The sequence below is a fragment of the Glandiceps talaboti genome, chromosome 16, assembly GCF_964340395.1.
Source record: "Glandiceps talaboti chromosome 16, keGlaTala1.1, whole genome shotgun sequence".
Classification (NCBI taxonomy): domain Eukaryota; kingdom Metazoa; phylum Hemichordata; class Enteropneusta; family Spengelidae; genus Glandiceps; species Glandiceps talaboti.
The window spans coordinates 12213296-12238455 of NC_135564.1; the positions used below are offsets into that span (position 1 = coordinate 12213296).

The 25160-nt window shown below is 36.6% G+C and overlaps 1 protein-coding gene across 1 annotated transcript in view; it reads left to right on the forward strand.

Annotated features, from left to right (window-relative positions):
- LOC144447117 (uncharacterized) overlaps positions 1-25160 on the forward strand; it is a 95366-nt gene that overhangs the window by 34990 nt on the left and 35216 nt on the right. The window contains exons 2-22 of the mRNA XM_078137023.1: positions 392-930; positions 3592-3804; positions 6751-6953; positions 8662-8765; positions 10484-10723; positions 11491-11613; positions 11915-12037; positions 12672-12797; positions 13123-13233; positions 14033-14143; positions 14678-14788; positions 16033-16170; positions 16619-16759; positions 17728-17859; positions 18474-18625; positions 19270-19437; positions 21048-21221; positions 22026-22512; positions 23044-23238; positions 23840-23959; positions 24882-25099. Of these exons, the coding sequence (XP_077993149.1) occupies positions 392-930; positions 3592-3804; positions 6751-6953; positions 8662-8765; positions 10484-10723; positions 11491-11613; positions 11915-12037; positions 12672-12797; positions 13123-13233; positions 14033-14143; positions 14678-14788; positions 16033-16170; positions 16619-16759; positions 17728-17859; positions 18474-18625; positions 19270-19437; positions 21048-21221; positions 22026-22512; positions 23044-23238; positions 23840-23959; positions 24882-25099 (3929 nt within the window). The remainder of the gene's footprint in view (positions 1-391; positions 931-3591; positions 3805-6750; positions 6954-8661; positions 8766-10483; positions 10724-11490; positions 11614-11914; positions 12038-12671; positions 12798-13122; positions 13234-14032; positions 14144-14677; positions 14789-16032; positions 16171-16618; positions 16760-17727; positions 17860-18473; positions 18626-19269; positions 19438-21047; positions 21222-22025; positions 22513-23043; positions 23239-23839; positions 23960-24881; positions 25100-25160) is intronic.

Below are 25160 nucleotides of genomic sequence, written 5' to 3' on the forward strand. Positions count from 1 at the left end.
GAACCAACAACAACAGACACTGTAACTACCACTGAGGAACCAACAACAACAGACACTTTAACTACCACAGAGGAACCAACAACTACAGAAACTGAAACTACCACTGGGGAACCAACAACAACAGACACTTTAACTACCACAGAGGAACCACCAACTACAGAAACTGTAACTACCACAGTGGAACCAACAACAACAGACACTATAACTACAACAGAGGAACCAACAACAACAGACACTGTAACTACCACTGAGGAACCGACAACAGACACTTTAACTACCACAGAGGAACCAACAACTACAGAAACTGTAATTACCTCTGAGGAACCAACAACTACAGAAACTATAACTACAACCGAGGAACCAACAACAACAGACACTTTAACTACCACAGAGGAACCAACAACTACAGAAACTGTAACTACCACTGAGGAACCAACAACAACAGACAGTGTAACTACCACTGAGGAACCAACAACAACAGACATATTAACTACCACAGAGGAACCAACAACTACAGAAACTGTAACTACCACTGAGGAACCTACGACAACAGAAACTGTAACTACCACAGAGGAACCAACAACTACAGCGTCTATAACTACCACTGAGGAACCTACGACAACAGAAACTGTAACTACCACTGAGGAACCAACAACTACAGAGTCTGTAACTACCACTGAGGAACCTACGACAACAGAAACTGTAACTACCACTGAGGAACCAACAACAACAGACACTGTAACTACCACTGAGGAACCAACAACTACAGAAACTATTACTACCTCTGAGGAACCAACAACTACAGAAACTATAACTACAACCGAGGAACCAACAACAACAGACACTGTAACTACCACTGGTGAACCAACAACAACAGACACTTTAACTACCACAGAGGAACCAACAACTACAGAAACTGTAACTACCACAGTGGAACCAACAACAATAGACACTATAACTACCACTGGGGAACAAACAACAACAGACACTGTAACTACCACAGAGGAACCAACAACTACAGAAACTATAACTACCACTGAGAAACCAACAACAACAGAAACTATAACTAACACCGAGGAACCAACAACAACAGACACTTTAACTACCACAGAGGAACCAACAACTACAGAAACTGTAACTACCACTGAGGAACCAACAACAACAGTCACCTTAACTACCACTGAGGAACCAACAACAACAGACATATTAACTACCACAGAGGAACCAACAACAACAGAAACTGTAACTACCTCTGAGGAACCAACAACTACAGAGTCTGTAACTACCACTGAGGAACCTACGACAACAGAAACTGTAACTACCACTGAGGAAACAACAACTACAGAGTCTGTAACTACCACTGAGGAACCTACGACAACAGAAACTGTAACTACCACTGAGGCACCAACAACAACAGACACTGTAACTACCACAGAGGAACCAACAACTATAGAAAATATTACTACCTCTGAGGAACCAACAACTACAGAAACTATAACTACAACCGAGGAACCAACAACAGACACTGTAACTACCACTGGGGAACCAACAACAACAGACACTTTAACTACCACAGAGGAACCAACAACTACAGAAACTGTAACTACCACTGTGGAACCAACAACAACAGACACTGTAACTACCACAGAGGAACCAACAACAACAGATACTATAACTACCTCTGAGGAACCAACAACAACAGACTCTGTAACTACCACTGAGGAACCAACAACTACAGACACTGTAACTACCACTGAGGAACAAACAACAACAGACACTGTAACTACCTCTGAGGAACCAACAACTACAGAGTCTGTAACTACCACTGAGGAACCAACAACAACAGAAACTGTAACTACCACTGAGGAACCAACAACTACAGAGTCCGTAACTACCACTGAGGAACCTACGACAACAGAAACTGTAACTACCACTGAGGAACCAACACCAACAGACACTGTAACTATCACAGAGGAACCAACATCTACAGAAACTGTAACTACCACTGTGGAACCAACAACAACAGACACTGTAACTACCACAGAGGAATCAACAACAACAGACACTGTAACTACCTCTGAGGAACCAACAACAACAGACTCTGTAACTACCACTGAGGAACCAACAACTACAGACACTGTAACTACCTCTGCGGAACCAACAACAACAGACTCTGTAACTACCACTGAGGAACCAACAACTACAGAGTCTGTAACTACCACTGAGGAACCTACGACAACAGAAACTGTAACTACCACTGAGGCACCAACAACAACAGACACTGTAACTACCACAGAGGAACCAACAACTATAGAAAATATTACTACCTCTGAGGAACCAACAACTACAGAAACTATAACTACAACCGAGGAACCAACAACAGACACTGTAACTACCACTGGGGAACCAACAACAACAGACACTTTAACTACCACAGAGGAACCAACAACTACAGAAACTGTAACTACCACTGTGGAACCAACAACAACAGACACTGTAACTACCACAGAGGAACCAACAACAACAGATACTATAACTACCTCTGAGGAACCAACAACAACAGACTCTGTAACTACCACTGAGGAACCAACAACTACAGACACTGTAACTACCACTGAGGAACAAACAACAACAGACACTGTAACTACCTCTGAGGAACCAACAACTACAGAGTCTGTAACTACCACTGAGGAACCAACAACAACAGAAACTGTAACTACCACTGAGGAACCAACAACTACAGAGTCCGTAACTACCACTGAGGAACCTACGACAACAGAAACTGTAACTACCACTGAGGAACCAACACCAACAGACACTGTAACTATCACAGAGGAACCAACATCTACAGAAACTGTAACTACCACTGTGGAACCAACAACAACAGACACTGTAACTACCACAGAGGAATCAACAACAACAGACACTGTAACTACCTCTGAGGAACCAACAACTACAGACACTGTAACTACCTCTGCGGAACCAACAACAACAGACTCTGTAACTACCACTGAGGAACCAACAACTACAGAGTCTGTAACTACCACTGAGGAACCTACGACAACAGAAACTGTAACTACCACTGAGGAACCAACAACAACAGACACTGTAACTACCACAGAGGAACCAACAACTACAGAAACTATTACTACCTCTGAGGAACCAACAACTACAGAACCTATAACTACAACCGAGGAACCAACAACTACAGACACTGTAACTACCACTGAGGAACCAACAACAACAGACACTTTAACTACCACAGAGGAACCAACAACTACAGAAACTGTAACTACCACTGGGGAACCAACAACAACAGACACTGTAACTACCTCTGAGGAACCAACAACAACAGACTCTGTAACTACCACTGAGGAACAAACAACTACAGACACTGTAACTACCTCTGAGGAACCAACAACAACAGACTCTGTAACTACCACTGAGGAACCAACAACTACAGAGTCTGCAACTACCACTGAGGAACCTACGACAACAGAAACTGTAACTACCACTGAGGAACTAACAACAACAGACACTGTAACTACCACAGAGGAACCAACAACTACAGAAACTATTACTACCTCTGAGGAACAAACAACTACAGAAACTATAACTACAACCGAGGAACCAACAACAACAGACACTGTAACTACCACTGAGGAACCAACAACAACAGACATTTTAACTACCACAGAGGAACCAACAACTACAGAAACTGTAACTACCACTGGGGAACCAACAACAACAGACACTTTAACTACCACAGAGGAACCAACAACTACAGAAACTGTAACTACCACAGTGGAACCAACAACAACAGACACTATAACTACTACTGGGGAACCAACAACTACAGAAATTATAACTACAACAGAGGAACCAACAACAACAGACACTGTAACTACCACTGAGGAACCAACAACAACAGACACTTTAACTACCACAGAGGAACCAACAACTACAGAGTCTGTAACTACCACTGAGGAACCTACGACAACAGAAACTGTAACTACCACTGAGGAACCAACAACAACAGACACTGTAGCTACCACTGAGGAACCAACAACAACAGACACTGTAACTACCACAGAGGAACCAACAACTACAGAAACTATTACTACCTCTGAGGAACCAACAACTACAGAAACTATAACTACAACCGAGGAACCAACAACAACAGACACTGTAACTACCACTGGGGAACCAACAATAACAGACACTGTAACTACCACAAAGGAGCCAACAACAACAGACACTGTAACTACCACTGAGGAACCAACAACAACAGACACTGTAACTACCACAGAGGAACCAACAACTACAGAAACTGTAACTATCACTGAGGAACCAACAACAACAGACACTGTAACTACCACAGAGGAACCAACAACAACAGACACTTTAACTACCACAGAGGAACCAACAACTACAGAAACAGTAACTACCACTGAGGAACCAACAACAAAAGATACTGTAACTACCACTGAGGAACCAACAACTACAGCGTCTGTAACTACTTCTGAGGAACCTACGACAACAGAAACTGTAACTACCTCTGAGGAACCAACAACAACAGACACTGTAACTACCACTGAGGAACCAACAACAACAGACACTGTAACTACCTCTGAGGAACCAACAACAACAGATACTGTAACTACCACTGAGGAACAAACAACAACAGACACTGTAACTACGTCTGAGGAACCAACAACAACACACACTGTAACTACCACAGAGGAACCAACAACTACAGAAACTATTACTACCTCTGAGGAACCAACAACTACAGAAACTATAACTACAACCGAGGAACCAACAACAGACACTGTAGCTACCACTGAGGAACCAACAACAACAGACACTATTACTACCTCTGAGGAACCAACAACTACAGAAACTATAACTACAACCGAGGAACCAACAACAGACACTGTAGCTACCACTGAGGAACCAACAACAACATACACTGTAACTACCTCTGAGGAACAAACAACAACAGATACTGTAACTACCACAGAGGAACCAACAACAACAGACACTGTGACTACCTCTGAGGAACCAACAACAACAGACTCTGTAACTATCACTGAGGAACCAACAACTACAGCGTCTGTAACTACCTCTGAGGAACCAACAACAACAGACACTGTAACTACCTCTGAGGAACAAACAACAACAGATACTGTAACTACCTCTGAGGAACCAACAACAACAGACTCTGTAACTACCACTGAGGAACCAACAACAACAGACACTGTAACTACCACTGATGAACCAACAACAACAGACACTGTAACTACCTCTGAGGAACAAACAACAACAGATACTGTAACTACCTCTGAGGAACCAACAACAACAGACACTGTAACTACCTCTGAGGAACCAACAACAACAGACTCTGTAACTACCACTGAGGAACCAACAACTACAGCGTCTGTAACTACCTCTGAGGAACCTACGACAACAGAAACTGTAACTACCACTGAGGAACCAACACCAACAGACACTTTAACTACCACAGAGGAACCAACAACTACAGAAACAGTAACTATCACTGAGGAACCAACAACAACAGACACTGTAACTACCACTGAGGAACCAACAACTACAGCGTCTGTAACTACTTCTGAGGAACCTACGACAACAGAAACTGTAACTACCTCTGAGGAACCAACAACAACAGACACTGTAACTACCACTGAGGAACCAACAACAACAGACACTGTAACTACCTCTGAGGAACCAACAACAACAGATACTGTAACTACCACTGAGGAACAAACAACAGACACTGTAACTACCTCTGAGGAACCAACAACAACACACACTGTAACTACCACTGAGGAACCAACAACTACAGCGTCTTTAACTACCTCTGAGGAACCTACGACAACAGACACTGTAACTACCTCTGAGAAACCAACAACAACAGACACTGTAACTACCTCTGAGGAACCAACAACAACAGATACTGTAACTACCTCTGAGGAACCAACAACAACAGACACTGTAACTACCTCTGAGGAACAAACAACAACAGATACTGTAACTACCTCTGAGGAACCAACAACAACAGACACTGTAACTACCTCTGAGGAACCAACAACAACATACACTGTAACTACCACTGAGGAACCAACAACAACAGACACTGTAACTACCTCTGAGGACCCAACAACAACAGACACTGTAAATACCACTGAGGAACCAACAACTACAGCGTCTGTAACTACTTCTGAGGAACCTACGACAACAGAAACTGTAACTACCTCTGAGGAACCAACAACAACAGAAACTGTAACTACCACTGAGGAACCAACAACAACACACACTGTAACTACCTCTGAGGAACCAACAACAACAGATACTGTAACTACCACTGAGGAACCAACAACAACAGACACTGTAACTACCTCTGGGGAACAAACAACAACAGATACTGTAACTACCTCTGAGGAACCAACAACAACACACACTGTAACTACCACTGAGGAACCAACAACAACAGACACTGTAACTACCTCTGAGGAACCAACAACAACAGACTCTGTAACTACCACTGAGGAACCAACAACTACAGCGTCGATAACTACCTCTGAGGAACCTACGACAACAGCCACTGTAACTACCACTGAGGAACCAACAACAACAGCGTCTGTAACTACCTCTGAAGAACCAACAACAACAGACTCTGTAACTACCACTGAGGAACCAACAACTACAGCGTCTGTAACTACCTCCGAGGAAGTAACAACAGATACTGTAACTACCACTGAGGAACCTACAACTACAGAGTCTGTAACTACCTCTGAGGAACCTACGACAACAGACACTGTAACTACCTCTGAGGAACCAACAACAACAGATACTGTAACTACCTCTGAGGAACCTACGACAACAGAAACTGTAACTACCTCTGAGGAACAAACAATAACAGACACTGTAACTACCACTGAGGAACAAACAACAACAGATACTGTAACTACCACAGAGGAACCAACAACAACAGACACTGTAACTACCTCTGAGGAACCAACAACAACAGACTCTGTAACTACCACAGAGGAACCAACAACAACAGACACTGTAACTACCTCTGAGGAACCAACAACAACAGACTCTGTAACTACCACTGAGGAACCAATAACTACAGTGTCTTTAACTACCTCTGAGGAACCTACGACAACAGAAACTGTAAGTACCACTGAGGAACCAACAACAACAGACACTGTAACTACCTCTGAGGAACAAACAACAACAGATACTGTAACTACCACTGAGGAACCAACAACAACAGACTCTGTAACAACCTCTGAGGAACCAACAACAACAGACTCTGTAACTACCACTGAGGAACCAACAACTACAGCGTCGATAACTACCTCTGAGGAACCTACAACAACAGCCACTGTAACTACCACTGAGGAACCAACAACAACAGCGTCTGTAACTACCTCTGAGGAACCAACAACAACAGACTCTGTAACTACCACTGAGGAACCAACAACTACAGCGTCTGTAACTACCTCTGAGGAACCTATGACAACAGAAACGGTAGCTACCTCTGAGGAACCAACAACAACAGACACTGTAACTACCACTGAGGAACCAACAACAATAGACACTGTAACTACCTCTGAGGAACAAACAACAACAGATACTGTAACTACCTCTGAGGAACCAACAACAACAGACACTGTAACTACCACTGAGGAACCAACAACTACAGCGTCTGTAACTACCTCTGAGGAACCTACGACAACAGAAACGGTAACTACCTCTGAGGAACCAACAACAACAGTCACTGTAACTACCACAGAGGAACCAACAACTACAGATGTTCCGTGTCTAAATGGTAAATAATTACTTTGCATAACATTGATTGATTGTGTTATAATGATTAGATTGTAGACCTCTAAATGAAATAGTACATGTTGTAACTTTTTTTGAGAAGTGACATGAGAAGTAGAGAACCAAAGTTAAATGATGTAGTCAATGATGTAGTTACTAGAAGTGTTATAAATTATGTTATATGTATATCTACTATAATAATGTTGATGGTTTGAGTCTGCATGATTGTAATTTGAGTTGTTAGAAGTTGGTGATAGTTAATTTAAAATTGGTGAACTGTAATCTATAACATATTTTATTACATGAGTATGTAGTGGAATTTAATTTGAATATACAGGTGTCATGTATTAACTGGGTATACCATAGTGTATGGCATAGCACACATGAACACAGCATGACCAAACTAAACATAACACAACAGAGTCTATAGTAGTGGTATGTATAGCATAACATACGAATGATACAATCGCCTTAATATAACTTATAAGTAGAGCCCAGGGGTGTACTATCTCAGAAGCGGGTGAAGTGTGCAGCTCAAACCATCAATTTTCTTAAACTTTGAGAAAAGCAATTTAAGCCCTTTTCCACAATACAGACAAATTTTGACACCCCTTTGCAGCTTAACTAGGAAATATCAGCACTCCTTTCAGGAAATCATATTAAAAACTAACACCCTTTCCTAAAACAATGTTTTATTAACCTTAGGCTCATGTAATGATACAAAGCATTCACATATAATTTGTTTTAATAACAGGATGTAAACTGACTGACCACGTTCTGTTGTACTTTACTTATAGTTACTGTCTGTAATCCTGAATGTCAAAATGGTGGAACCTGTGAGCAGTGTGGTGATGATGACCCTTACTGTAAATGTCCAAGTAACTGGCAAGGAAATACATGTGGAAATGGTATGTACAAGACATGAATCGTTATTAAAACTATTTATTATAATTGCATTTACATATGTCCAAATATGGAATCGATTGTTGCTTTTGTGACCATGTGACACTTGCCAAGGCCTTTGCTAATATCACTGCTGTAATTGTGTTTTATGGCCACATTCAATCTGCAGTAGCTGCAACTGCAGGGGACATACCGTTTCATGAAATGACCAAATATATGTTAGTATAATAATTAGTTAATTGCATATGAAAAGACGAGATCCTATTCTGTTAATTAGTGGTCAATATTATCAGTAGGCAGTGTAGTGACAAATTAAATTTGAGTGAAAGCTCTGGTTTGAATCTGTCACAAGCTATATTCACTGAAAATTGTAAAATACTAACAATTATACATTGTACATGTTAATCAGTGGTCGATATTATCTATATTCAGTACAGAAACAGGTTGAATATCATTGTTGAGGGTGCTGACTTGGGTGCGGACCAAAAAAATTAAGTTAATATGACATAGTATGTATATAGCTACAAAAAATATGTTTATCCACAGGCGATACAATACTGTATCTATATTACGATATTATGAGTGAGTTATTGCACCTAAGAAACATTTTTAACACGTTCTAGTCACAGTAAATCTGCTGTATTCTTCTTATAACCTATAACATGAACATTTTGTTGTTATCCAGAATATATAACCTGCCCTTTTAAATACTGGTATCATGTATGTTCTAAGACATGTATGTTGCATATGGCGTGTTTGTTATTAAAGGAAGCAACAACTGATCTAAATATGAGAGAATATGTGATTATGCAATGTGCTGGAAATATAAGGATTAAGACCAGATGAATCAGATAGTATGACTGTCCTAAAAGAGACATTGCAAGTGTTATAGTTGTGGATCATATTTACCTTCATGGGTTTATAATATCCTGTTTACATAGCGATCTGATTTTGCTTCGCTGCCTCACTAACCGCTTGTAATTCTAGTTATGACAAACGATTAATGCGGCCACGCCCCCAATGGCAGTTATCAACATACCTGTTTGTAGATATTTACATAATATTTGCTATATGTCGCTCCTGTGCTCATGCCAGAGAAGGCATATTTACATATTGACTTCCCTTGAATATAGTAAAGTAGGATGGTGTACATTATCATCCCTATTGCAACAGATTTTTCTTTAAACAAATCAGTTTGAACGTACCATTTTCAAACAACATTATTCATTTGATGTTGCTAACAATATAAGAGGGCGGTGAGACAACGATCCAAAACATGTCGATGTAAACAGACTAGGTTTATTATAGATCAAAGAAGAAATACATTTACATTGAAAAAATATTACTTAAGTGGCAGAAGCTGAGTTAATAAGCTTTCTACTAATTTAAAGTGAAAACACTTGCATAAAACCTTGATTAAACTATTCTAGAATATGGTCAATTTGAACGCATGCGTTCTATGTCTTTTGGCTTTGTTGTAACAGTTGACTGTATAATAAATTAAGTCATTGGACAGTTTATAAGTTTTATCTTAATGCCAGGCTTAATTACAAGTGATGGTTAACAATGATTCAGTAACTTAAAATAGGATTAAACTGTGTGTACCTTTCGAATGTGCAGCAAAGTTGACACCAAAAGAGTGTAAACTCAGTTTGTGCCCCTTCAAAGGAAGATATTGGCAGTGAAAGAATATTACTTTCCTTCTCTATTTTTACCTAAATAGATGTGGATGAATGTCAGAATGATGACTTAAATGATTGTCACGAGGTAGCCACATGTACAAATACCATAGGTTCATTTGAATGTACCTGTCCAAGTGTTGGTTACCGTGGAGACGGTAAACATTGTGAAGATATTGATGAGTGCGCAGAAGGTACAGATGAATGCTTTGGAAACTCAACATGTGAAAACACAGATGGTTCATATGAATGTATCTGTTTGGATGGCAGTGAAATTTGTAAAGGTGAGATACGGCTCCTTTATTTGTGTTACGAGTGCTATTCATATAGTGTAGTAACACCTCTTTTGTAAAAGTAAGAGTACGAAGGTAGGTAGTGACAATCACAATAACATCAGAGTTCGCAGGACTAATGAACAAAAAATACACAATTATTTTTGGATTCATGAACTGCAAAACAACAAATGTAATCTATGGTATTCACTTTGCGAAATGTGGGCTGATGTTGGAGAAACAGGACAAGAGATGCCATCTACACCCTCATGGACAACCACATATCACTTATAAGGAATAAAAACAAAACAGACCAAATCATTCCAACTCGGTCAACCACTCCCTTGTCGAGTTCAAAATAATATGACTTGAACAGATATGAAAAAAGAAATCATATTATTAAGCTTACGGACTAACACGCGAAAGCTTCTAGATAAAAATGCTTACGACATACGTAAAAATTGGAATAAACCGCAAACACTAGTATAGTAACTGTTCCGATTAACTGATCACGTGATTCAACATAAGTGATAATTGGAATGGGATTACTGAGACGTAGACATCTCAGCAAAGCCAGGGCAGAACTTTAAATATTAGTCAGAAACACTTTACTGTTTAATGTATATATAATGTTCATGTCAAACTGTTTGGCCTGGTATCAAAATGATGTAAGCTTATATGTCTGAATCTCGTCCAATTATGAGATATCAGTAAATTGTCATTGTCAAATGTATTACCCTCTACTCTCTTCTTTTTTGTAAATATCTATTAATATACAGATATTGATGAATGTGCCCTGAATCTTGATGACTGTCACCAACTCTGTAACAACACACTGGGAAGTTTTGTATGCTATTGTGAAGACGGTTTCGTTTTAGGTGAAGATGGAAAAACTTGTGAACGTGAGTTAAATTGTGCTCTAAATACATTCACCTAACGTTTGTCAATAGGCGAAATAGGTTCTAAAGTGGAAAAGTTAGGAGATAATACTTGGAAAGAATGGTTTCTTTTGAAGATCCTAATGAAATCAAACATGATTTACACTCGGTCTTCAATATGAATAATCGAAGCTCTGCACGTTATTGGCAATGCTTTGTCCCAAAAAGATCTTTCGTTTAAATTAATGATGGATATGGTAAAGAATTCTACAGTATAAGTTTTGCCTGGTAGTCTAGTTTTTCTAAATTCTAATTTCGTTTACAGCTGATACCACATGCAATAAAAACTGTCAACATGGAACGTGTTATTTGGATGAGCATTATCAGCAACGTTGTCAGTGTGATCGTGGATATGAACTCAACCCGGACAATGATGAACTCTGCGAAGGTATGGATCAAATATAAAATAATATAATTTATACAACAAATCGTTTAAAATGATGACAGCGAGACGATTGAAAAACAAACAAACAAACAAACAGACAGACAAACAAACAAACAAACAAACATGATAAATAAACAAATTATTTTCAATATTAATACAAAGTTTTACAAAGAAAAAGTATGAACAGTGAGATGGCGGAAAGTAATAGGGGGCATAGTATATATGTTACATATACATCGACGACTAGCAAACGTACAACATTTAATGCACACAGGTGCCTAATAGTATTGGTACCAGTCAATAGATTAAGGTGCTATTATTGGTTACCTCTGATAATGAAACATGGTTTCTGTCATTGCAAAAACCACAATACCTCTTTGTAGCAATGGTAGTATACGATTAATTTTGTTTTCGCGAGGATGAATACTCGGTGGCTCGCTAGAACGAGTTGCACTGGATTACTTCAAACATGTTGAGACCATTCAAACTTTACATATGTGCTGGGGCTTTTTATAATACTTTCTAACTTCTTAAACTAACAATGATGGTATTCAATTACCTGTACACAACAATCTAATGGCAATGTTAGACATTTTGTTTCAAATAGCGTTAAACAATCTCTCTCTCTCTCTCACAGATATTAACGAATGTCTAAGTGATGACACAAATCTTTGCCAGCAAAGATGTACAAACACTGAAGGAAGCTACGTATGTTCATGTGATCCTGGTTACTCATTAAACCCGGATAGTCGGACGTGTAGTAGTAAGTATTACACTTATTGCATTCACTTCAGCAGTCGATTGGCATCTTGTGGTTTTCGATCTGTACTATGGTAATTATAAAGTGATTTCATCTATACAACATCAAATATCAAATAATTAAATAATTATGTTGAATTTATATTTAAAAATATAATTAATAATGTTTTGGCACAATTGATGAATGGAGAAATCAATATTTTCACAAATCAAACTTAGGAACAATATGATAATAGACCCACAACCAAAGAAAAACGCAATAAAGAGTGCACAAACGACTTACCACTGTACATAATATTATTATTATGTTTTCGAATTCTTTTCTCCAGATATCGATGAATGTGATCCAGATCCTTGTGTACACGGTACATGTGTAGATGGAATCAATTCTTACACTTGTGACTGTGATGATGGATGGACAGGAACAATCTGTGATATAGGTAAAATATTGGTTTGATATAATCACTGACAATATAATAATAAACATGATCACATATATCACAAATGAAGCTGTTGGTTTGTACACGTACAAGGTTTTAATGCAGCAAAGCTAAGCTACTCTAGATCTATACTTGATATGGAAGACAAGCTACATAAATTACATTAACGTTGGTAAAACAAATCCTTAGTCATACTGCAATTAGAAAGAACAAATAAATCATTGTGCTGTTCAAGAAGGCGTTAAAATAAAAGAGTCTGAGTTGCAAAAAGTTACATCATTTGCTATATCTATCTGATATATACAAAGTCATCTAGAGAATGCTTCGATACCATTACTTTACCTGAGCATATATTGTATCTATCCATTCTTTTGCAATTGTGTAAAACTCGTTGACACCAACCTCATGCTATGTATGGGATATTTAGTTTATAGTTAAAGTTACTTTTTGCTATATGAAATAAAGTATTCCAAAGCACGACAAGCAACTTCTCTCTTCTATCTACTGTTACCACCTACCTCACAGTACATGTACATGTACTAATCTACCTGCTTTCTAATGTGCTTTAATAGCCAAAATATCCCTTGTTATGTAGTCAAGATGTATAGATGATCCTTGTCGTCTATTAAAAACTGTATGTGTCAAGCAAAACCTCATATTGCCCATTTTGTCTTTCTATCTGTCTGTCACACCCATACACATAGATGCAAAACATACAGGTAAACAAATATCCTCTGTTGTGTAGAATTTTGCAATATTTTGACTGATTTTTTGTGTTTTGTTTTAATCTTCAAAACAGATATTGACGAATGTGCTAGTGGTCCGTGTATTAATGGAGATTGTGAAGATAAAGTGAATGGTTATGAATGTCATTGTGATCCTGGCTGGGAAGGAAATAATTGCAATATAGGTAAAATACATTTTCCACTGAACACTCAGAGTTAAGAAAGTAGAACATCACAATATTTGTATTTTCATATGAACTTTTTGAATTACAATGTACACAATTTAGATAGTTAAACTTTTATTTTTTAAATGTTTATATTAAGTTTTAAAAAAACCATACAGATTGATTTGAGTGCCGGTGGTATAATAGTAGAATTTGTTAAAATCATACAGATTCTCTGATTGATTCAAGTGCCTGTGGTTTGGCTGTCCATCTCACAAAATTGTTTCACAAAATTTGTGTTCCTTGATTTTGAAAGGATGCTTCCCTCAAATGCCATCCATTATCTCACAGACAAGGAAGAAATTTCCATCTTTTCTGTGAGTAATTTCAAGTTTCTACAACTATAAAGTGTACTTAGGGGCTGCATGGGGGGGGGGGGGGTAAAGTTAAATGTAATACTATATTACTGTTACAATAACAAATATCATTTGGATATATACATGTAATATTGACTATTTTAATTGTTTTGATTTTATTTTTTTATGATTTTTGCAGACATTGATGAATGTTTATCCGACCCATGTTTCTATGGTAACTGTATTGATGGCGTCAATAGATATACATGTGAATGCTTCACAGGATGGACTGGAACACATTGTGATGAAGGTATTTTTCTTTTCCTCTTTTCTACATATTTAATATAGATTGTGCCTCAGGAACCAATTGATATGAAAATCAATTTCTTCAAATCACTCCAAACTCCAGCAAGATCTGTTTGTATAAGACATCAATCATAGGCCTGCCATATGGGATTCATCAAATATAACAGTCTTTGCAACAGACTTTTAACTTCAATATAAGTAACATATACTATGACTACAGACCTCTGTGAGTGCAATGTGGTGTACTCTGGGTATTTGCACGAGTGCTTGCAACTGTCTGTGGCAGTACTTCATGAGTGTTATTATAGCAATTGAGTGAAAGAGCAGCAGAAAACAGTGCAAGCTAGTATGTACCTACATGCACTTACATTTGTACACTAACACGGCACAGGATTGTTATTATTATATTATGTATGATTGTTTATAATTATCAGAAACAACAAATTCCCCCAACAATGTGATCACAGTACACTTTCGCATAGAATGATCAATGCTCATGTCCTTATTTGCATACAATTTGCATGCAGTATACAACGTTTTTGGTATTGCACTGCAGTGCAAATGCCACTAGTATGAACATACACTAGTGCAAGTAATCTCTGATATAATAAATCAGAATAAAAGTACTAAGAATATCTCCAATTGTTTAATTCAAACAAATCTGCATTTGATAACCCAATACCTATGTTATGAATGGTACAATCTGCCAAAGGATGTATGTAACCTGTATACATGTTATACAATGTGTCCTCTAAGCCAATCTGATGTACTACTATGGTACTACATGATAGATGCACACAATTTTAGTGATGCACAAAAGATTTGATGTCCACCTATCTCTTACCATGTGATGACCAGTCTCCCCTTTAAGCCAATATGACACACCACTGATGCACACAAGTTCTTTTAATACATAAGAGTTGGTATTCTCCAATCTCTTACTATGTTATAACCATGCCCTTGCCCCTCTAAGTCAATTTGACATGCCACTGCAGATATACAAATGTACTACACTCAATTTCTAATAATGCACGACACCAAGTTTAGCATTTTCCTTTACAATGTATAGAAACTTACAATGTGGTGACTCTCAAGAAATTGCCAGTTTTTTTTTTTATCATGTTGACTCACAACAACAAAAATTGGCTATCATTAGAAGGCATGATACTGATGTTATATGTTGTAACTTCCAAATGATGATTACATGTAATTCACCTAATGATCACTATCATTTGATTTTAATCACAGATGTTAATGAATGTAACATTAACCATGAGTGTGAACAAATCTGTGTCAATGTTAACCGTACTGTAAATCCAGAGAATGGATATAAATGTGAATGTAATGATGGTTATGAACTCGAGAATGATGACAAATCCTGTGAAGGTAATTACAACTTTTTCTGAAGTAGTTTGCTGGTTACTTATTAGTAAAAATGAGGAAACATATAAAAAGATATTGTTATGAAGTGTACAGTAGATATTTGATGATGCAGGTACCAATGTTTTGATGTTTCTATGGTTACACATTAGTTTATTTCATTTACATGTAGACAAAATATCTCAAGAAACTATTCATTCAATCTTACTATCTTCAAGTGTAACTGTTTCTTATTGGATTCTGTGTGGTTGTATCAAACACTGAGCCTGTGAATTGTAACTTGAAATGGATTGTCACAAATGACAAACACAGAAGTCAACAATAATGAATTTTTCTGCCTATCTTTGCCAATTTAGGGACCTTTCAATCTTCCTCACTATTCTTAGACCACTAACAACACTTAAGGATGCAATCATTCAGAAATTAAGACATTTATTTCTCTCCAACTGTGTAGATATTGATGAATGTGCAAGAGAAACAGATGAATGTGAACATAACTGTCATAATACAGTTGGTGGTTATACATGTAGTTGTTATGATGGCTATGAACTTGAAGAAGAAGATGATGATGATATTGGTGGTAAAAACTGTAATGGTAAGTTATAACAAACTCTTTATGTGTGGTAAAAACTGTGTACTGGTAATTAGTTAAAATGTGTAATTATGTACCAATTATGGTGGTATAAACTGTACTGGTAATTAAGTTATGATAACTTTATGTGTAATTATGTACCAATTATGGTGGTATAAACTGTACCAGTAAGCTGAATGTGTCATTTCGGTATACAACATGTGTAGTGAAGCAATCCTGACCCAGAAATGTTATGAAATGCAAATGGAATGAATGGTAATATAAACAATTGACAATATTATATAGGGTTATAACAGATATGTGTCTATGCCCATAACTTTGAAGATATAGTTCTAGATGAATAACGAGTTCTCTCAAAGTTTTTAAAATGGTTAATACTTTGACATATAGATGACCATTTCCATCCAATGATAGACAGTGTACTATACAGATAAAGTGGAGATATGATATGTACCTATACAGTTTAGTTAAGAATTTGTAAATGGATTTAACATACTATATGATTGTAATTCAACATAGTATCATTGGGGTATGAATATTTTAGTCATATGATCTTTGTAGTGTTGACAGATGTTCCATTTCATAAGTTATAAGTGATATTATCGATGGCCAAGATCAGCCACTTTTTGTTTGGTATCATTATGTCTTGTCCAATATGAACACAAGCAGTTACTTTTACATATAAGGAAACACACAAATGATGATGATTGCAGAAGTTATTTATATGTGGTGATGTTTCAATATATGGAGAAGTAACACTGTTACATGCAGACTGGACATGATGTAGTGATTACTTTTGTTTTTTTACCAATTTTGTTTGCAAATCACTTCCTTGATATTTGCATAGGTATATCACTATATGACATATTTGGCATTGGGTTATATTTCAGACATTGATGAATGTGAAGAAGATAATGGTAGTAAAAGTAGTGAAGAAGATGGTAGTGGTAGTAAAAGTAGGGAAAATGAAGATGATGATGGTATTGATGATGATGGTGAAAAAAAGCATAAATGTGATGATAATGCTATCTGTACTAATACTCCTGGGAGTTATAACTGCACCTGTAAGGATGGTTACTATGGTGATGGCTTCAAATGCAAAGGTAAGGTTAAGAAAATAACTCAATGTGTTTGTTTCAAGATGATAATGATTTACAGGTAGTGCTTTCATGGATGTTGATTGAAGTAAAAAGTTATTGATATCATGGCTTTCTCAAAGTGTTGACATTATTATATTATTAAACCTTGTCCTGGCCATCTTGCATTATTACAGGTTCTCTATCCTGTTTATCTCTGTTCCAGACTTTGAAAGCATTTTAAAACGTTCTGACACTTGCATATATGTACATGTATGTAGCATGCCCTCACATGGCCAAAATATGCTATTTATGCTGCAACTTATTGACCAATCAGAAAGATTCCGTTGTGCCAGCCACTCTAGAGAAATTATTGTACCAGGTTCGCACATACTCATTGTTTAGCAGTGGCCGTGCACATCCATCTTCAATGGAAGCCCACATAACAAATCACCTTATTGGGTAATGTTTGTTGATTGCCACCAATCACACTCGGCCATATGGAGGCATGCTAAATAATCAATGACATGCAATGATGCTGTCTCTTCAAAGTGTATTTGATAATTTAAGCAGTCCTGATATTTGATATGATGGCGCTATTAACCCAAATTATTTATCAACTGCACTTTATCCTTGCACAGAAATCATACTATTTTCATATGGCGTTGAGAATGGTGACACTAGATTGAGAGACCAGTATGATTCTAGACATCAATGGCATGATGTGATCTCAAAAACTCTACATCCACCAGCTGGCTTTCCTTTCTGGGGAACATTTTACTACAGTCTCTATGTAAGTATATAAATTAGAGAGTTTTTTCTCTGAAGGTGTTTTATTGCTGATTTATCATTTTGTTGGAAATTTATTCACAAAAAAATCAGCTGATGACCAAACTCATATCAGTAAATTTATCATGTACATTTTGGATTCAAGAATACTTCAGTCAAGGAAAAATCTACCTTTATTGCAATGTCTTTGCTTCATAATTAAGAAGTATAATACTGTGCAGTCAAACCAGGTTCAACAAAAACAATGGAATATGGTTCTGCTGTGTTTCGAGTCAAAACATTCATGATTCCCATAATTTTCCCTGATTATTACTGGTACTGGTATGATTATGTTATTCTCCAATATTTGACTTCATTCAGCCGGAAAATATTCATGACCAAAGTGTTGTCGACTCATAGTGACAAAGGCCCCTTAGGTCACTAATAGTAATAGTATTTTCTTTGACTGAACAAAGAAAAATATTGGGTAATAACATCCAAATATTACTCACTTAATTAAAGACCCAGTTCTGAAATCAAATTTAGGTGTGGAAATAGTTGCCTTGTAGAGCTATAGAAAGGTTGGTCCTGATAAAAAAAAGACCCTCCTATCTCCCAATTTCACCTTCTAGTTCACAGACAATATAATCTCCTAATTTCATTTTCCAGTTCACAGACAATGGCCTGTTTGTATTCACATATGAAACTGCTGACAAGTATGCCTACCCAAACCCTTATCCAGAAGGTTTTACAACAAAACATGGTGTTGCCATGGCAGCAATCTTCTGGGATGATGTAGATCTAAATGTAAAAGATGCAGGAGAAGTCTACTATCAGGTATTTCAATGTTTTAGATTACAGATTAGTAATTATTATGTGTATGTAAAGCTTACAAATTTCACTGATACATGTTTAGTAATAGCACATAGTCTGCAGTTTAAATGCTAGCTGCCAGAATGTCATCAGACCACAAAGCCGAGGCAGCTGGTTTCAGTATAAATTATCTTGTAAACAGATGAAACTATTCATCAAGAATCATTATGCAAGAATGTCTACCTGCCACAAAATACCCTGAAATAACCTTGTAATAGTTGTATAATGGAATCAGTTACAGACACAATCTTGCCAATAGGGAACTTGCAAACCCACCATGTTAAATGTTGCATCATGGGAAATGTGATAATAAATACTAATCAATTAGCATCGTAAACAATAATGTTACATTGTTTTTAACCACAAATGATCACTTCATAGTCGCCCTGACCATTGTGGGAGGTTTATTTTATCAGTCTATAGCTCCTGATTACGTATTACGATAGCCTCAGATAATCCCATATTATAGTCGGCCTTCGCATCTGAGCATGGTCAGTCTGGATTGCAAGTTCCCTATTATTGAAACAGGCTGTCAGTGTTTATAATGTAGTTATATCTTTGGTATATTAGTTTTTTTGCATTTCATGTACAAGAATCATGTGAATGTATTTTTTGCCAAACTTAACCCCTTTCTCAATTATTATCTTGTACAATGTACCAACATAATTACTTGTTAAAGACTTTACACAACTTTCCCTTTACCCTACAAGTGGCTATAAAGCAACCATAATAATTTGTTCTTTCAAAACTAGGCTAATGCTTACATTATAGTACCACAATACTGCTTGTGCGTCTTTCCTTACTTGTGATTTTGAAAAATCAGAAATAATGTATTATCCCAAAGTGCAATTAAATTACTGATAATTGTTGACAGAGAAAGAATGAGCAAGATAAGTTTTTACATCAAAAGTAATTTGGCAATTGGAAAATATGAATAGTTCATTCAATTCTTACATTTTACCATCATTCTCAAATCTTTGGCATCAAATTTAATTCTTACCTTCAAGAATTTGTGGGAACAAATCGAGAATTCTGTTACTCAGAAACTTATGTTCTATTGTAATCACAAGTAAATAAAAGTTTTATGCATCCTTTCTGCAAGAACATGAACCAATCTTCAACCAATTTGCATTCTTGCATCATTTCTCAAAAATGTTCTCTAACACTGCATGAAAAGGTGGCGTTTCTGGTTCTGTGTACAAGATGGTAACACAATGGAATTGTAGCAAATCCAGAATTGCCACAATGCCATTGTGCAGTGAAAGGTTTTAGGATTTCTCAACTTTTCTCTATATCAAGATAAAAATTCACACAAGTAAAGTAAGAATTAAATGCATTTTCTACTTTGGTAGGAAATGTAATGAACTGTATACACTTATCAATGATTAACAATATAGCAACATATTTTGTATTATACAACAATTCTTAGACTTGTGATTCAGATCTATACAACTTACGGTATGTTGGTGACCCACACTCACAAAAAATGAAAAAAGTACAAACCTTTACTGTAGGTAAAACCAGTGACAGTATAGTAACATGCCATCACAACCCTCATGTGTTTATTGTTGTAGGTATATGATAACACTAAAGGTGAATTGGATCCTGAAAAACAAGAAATCATTGATTCTGTGAATGAAAGAATTGAGGATCAGTATGAACCAGACTTTGAATTTATAGCTAACTGGGTTACCATAGTAACATGGGTGGATGTCCCTTGCTTTTATGCAAAATACTCAAAGAACACGGTAAGTGACATTCTTGGCAGTCTTTAATACAACTGATAAAAAAAAAGTGTGCTTGATGAGTTAAGTGAGAGAGAAAACTACATACAAAGTTATATTTTGTAAAGACAAGATAAATGATTCAAGATAGTGCAATTGATGCATCGATGTAGGCTGACATGATGCTTTTATCATTTATAGAAATTAATCATGTTGTAAATAAACTTTCTGTTTACAATATTAACTGTAACTGTTACACTTGATTGTTCTGACATATAGCACTCTAATCAGTAAATGTGGTTATGGGATCCAGGATAAATGGTTAATGCTTTACTAAGTTACAAACACTATTAAACTGCACAGTATATCTTTATGTGAACCTTGTCTCATTTCTGAATGCTACGACCAAGAAAAAGCATCGGTTATTTCATGAGTTATATATTTGCTTGACAATATTATCTCATTCGTAGAGATACATGTATATGAAAAGTGTGTAAAATTGTTCATCAATGATAGGTATCACATTCATAACAACTACAATATGAACATTTGTTTATCTTTTATCTGTCTGTCTGTCTGTATGTCTGTCTGTCTGTCGCTGGCTAGCTGGCTGTCTGCCTGTCTGTCTGTCTGTCTACATGTCTCAACCTGCCTGCCAGTCTGTCTGTCTGTCTGTCTGTCTTTCTGTTGCTGGCAGTGCTGTCTGTCTGTCTCTGTCTGTCTCTACCTGCCTGCCAGCCTGTCTGTCTGTCTGTCTGTCTGTCTGTCTGTCTGTTTGTTTGTCTATCTAATAATTCTGTGTATTGAATTTCATTAAATTTCTTCTAGCCAAACACATTCCAAGGTGTCCTTGCTACAGATGGTAGATACGGATTTATTCTTGCAAACTATAAGGAAGATGAAATGTTATGGAATACTGAAGCCCGAAATACTAACAATGCTATCATAGGTTATAATAGTGGTCAAGGGAACCAAGATGAAATTGAAAATGCTCATACAGAATTAGATAACCGATACAGACCTGATAAGGAGAAGGGAAATACAAAACTTAAAGGACGCTGGATATTTAGAGTTGAGGACAACAATGAGGACACATATAATGTGAAACAGGAATGTTTAAATTGGTACAATCGACAACCTGACCCGTTTACATGGAATTGGGGATTGGGAATATGCCCATGTGCATTTAGTCAAGGGAAAAGTGACAATTCATTTGGAAGAGGATCTTCAGCTAATAGAGACTTAGCTGATAATCTCCCACCAATGGCACGTTCACAGAATCGAGATTTGTTGGAACAAATTAATAACCTTGAAGGTAAGCAGGTACAAACCTTAGGGTAGTATCAATATTTATGTGACTTGCGCTGTATGAAATGATAACATGTAAAATGCCATTCTCTCCTTACTTATTCTTGCCCTACTAACTTTGCTGTCCTTTGTTAGAATATATATATAGTTGCTGTCATTAAAAAGACTACCAAAGAAATGATGCCAGAAGAACTTAATCAGATTATCTAATTACAACATATACTATAAACAACAATTATTTCACATATTGTCACTTCAGCTTTTGCAGGAATTTTTGTGCATCCATGCTTCTTATAAGTAAATGAGAAAAAGGATTAACTTTGCTATGCCTTTTTACTAGGTCATGCAATTGAATTGCCAAAGTATGTATTGAGATTGCACACAAAAAAAGAAGCGCACCCCAAGAAGAAGCAAATATTTGCATAAAATGATTATTTTTTTTAGAACTAAAACAAAAATCATACAGGGATTATGTTCTTTATAACTAGCATTGTCTGTTGCTTCTGTTCAGATTGTCTTTTATTCAATATTTTTCCAGGTACGGCCTTTTGTTTACAAACAGCCTTCCCAAACTTGTTTGGTGCTGGTCAAAGATGTTGTTACAGAGAAGATCATTCATTTATTGAAGGTTATTCTACTACCTGGGACAGTAGTTTTACAGAACGCCATCAATTTGTAATAAGCTGGGGAGGATGGACCGCCTTTAACTGGGACGAATACGAGAATTATCTAAGTAAGTACAATCATACACAGTGGTACAATGTTGTTTTCATAATGGGTTATAATCATAGACTGTCTATGGTTTAATACTAACATTGCTCTATACAACTTTTTACAAGCAATGCGTACAGTCCATCCCACTGTCTCTATACATTCATAAATGTGTGGAGACACCAGTATTTCAACTAGTGTGAGACAGTGAATTTTGCCAAAACCTGGTCATAGATAGAAAGCAGATTCTGTTCACATTAATAGCTCTCATCTAGTTTATATCCTTCTAGTACAAATAAGACAGAGATTAAGAGGACTTTAAGGATGGTCGATTCCTACAAACACTGGTTGACTAGATCAGACAGTGTACCTTAAACATGTACATGTATGCAGTGTGTGTCAGTGGCCATGGGTATAGACATAATGACAACAGTTGGCCTGCAACAACCATACAGCAACTACAGCATTTCGTCTAGATTATTTTGGTAAACAATCATTATAGTTATGGGTTGTTGTGAGAACAGAACAAAATAGAAATATTTCACGTCAGTCCTAAGTGATAATCTTGCAATACATGTATTTCTGCACACAACACTAAATTGATATTTTTTTCTTCCATTCAGATGAAGACTTGTATCCAAGATACTGGTGTTGTGAATTGTCACAGGATCCAGAATTTTGTGAAAAATATGAAGAAAAAAGACCTAGTGGTACTTGTTCCCGATATTTACCTCCCACTACTGGTAAAATACATTTTGTATTTGTATTCAATGTTTTGGGAAACAATTAAATCATTGAATGTGTATAGTCCTTACTAGCTAAACAATAATGCATCTTGTGAATCAAACTCCACAAAGACATATAGTTTCTGCTATGTAACAGAGACTTTTCTGAACACCACTCATGACTGTATTTCACAGTCTAACATGTTAAGGTGTAGATATTAAAGTTTGCCTGAAAATCAAAGATTCAAATCTTTCAAAACTTGCTGTATTATACTATAGGTAGCTGTTATGGGTCTTGAGATTCACCATCTTGTTTTCAAGAAAATCAATAATCCTTTATTTTCATATAGAGTTATTAGAATGTATTTCGCAATGCTAGCCAGTTTGGATTCTAAATTGGAAACTTCCCCATTATAATGTGTCAACTTTTGTGGGGTGTTCTTGTCAAAGAACAATAGATAACAGAAAAAGCTGGATGCCCTTTAATTATGTATGAAGTGAACATTCGAAAACACTAAAGAAATTTCTGGTGACAGATGATCTTATCTTGATATCAAGACACTTCTATTCATACCTGAAACACACTGTCACTTTCAGTCAATGACAGTAGAAAACACAATGGCATTGTAGCGGAGAGAAAAACCTTTCAGAAAATGTTTGGGTTGATGGTGTAAACTTTGTTCATTGATGGGAAACAATAATTTGAAAATATGTCATCTTCAACTCTTACTTTTGTGCATCTCCTCCCCCCGTAACATAATTTTGACATCACTAAGAAAATTGTGAAGTGATTCCTGATTTTATATTTATTTTAACCGAGAATAGGTTGACTTTTATTGAGCACAAAACAGCACAGTTTAAGAGTTTTTCTTTGCAAGGCACATATTACCGTTAATATCCACATAATTATTAATTCTACAATTCTTATTTCTTTCTTTAGGTTGGATGTTTGGTGATCCCCATTTAGTGACATTAGATGGAGCCAACTATACATTCAATGGACTTGGTGAATATACTTTGGTTAATGTAACTCAGATGTTCTTTCAGCTACAAGGGCGTACTGACAGACCAGCTGAAGAAGTACAAACAGATGATGACGTGTTAGCAAATGCTACCATATTTGTTGCCTTTGCTGCCCAACAAGAAAACTCATCTTTGGTATGAATTCACTATCACTTTCATGGATACTTGTGTTACTAGAAATTGTACCATTTGTGAG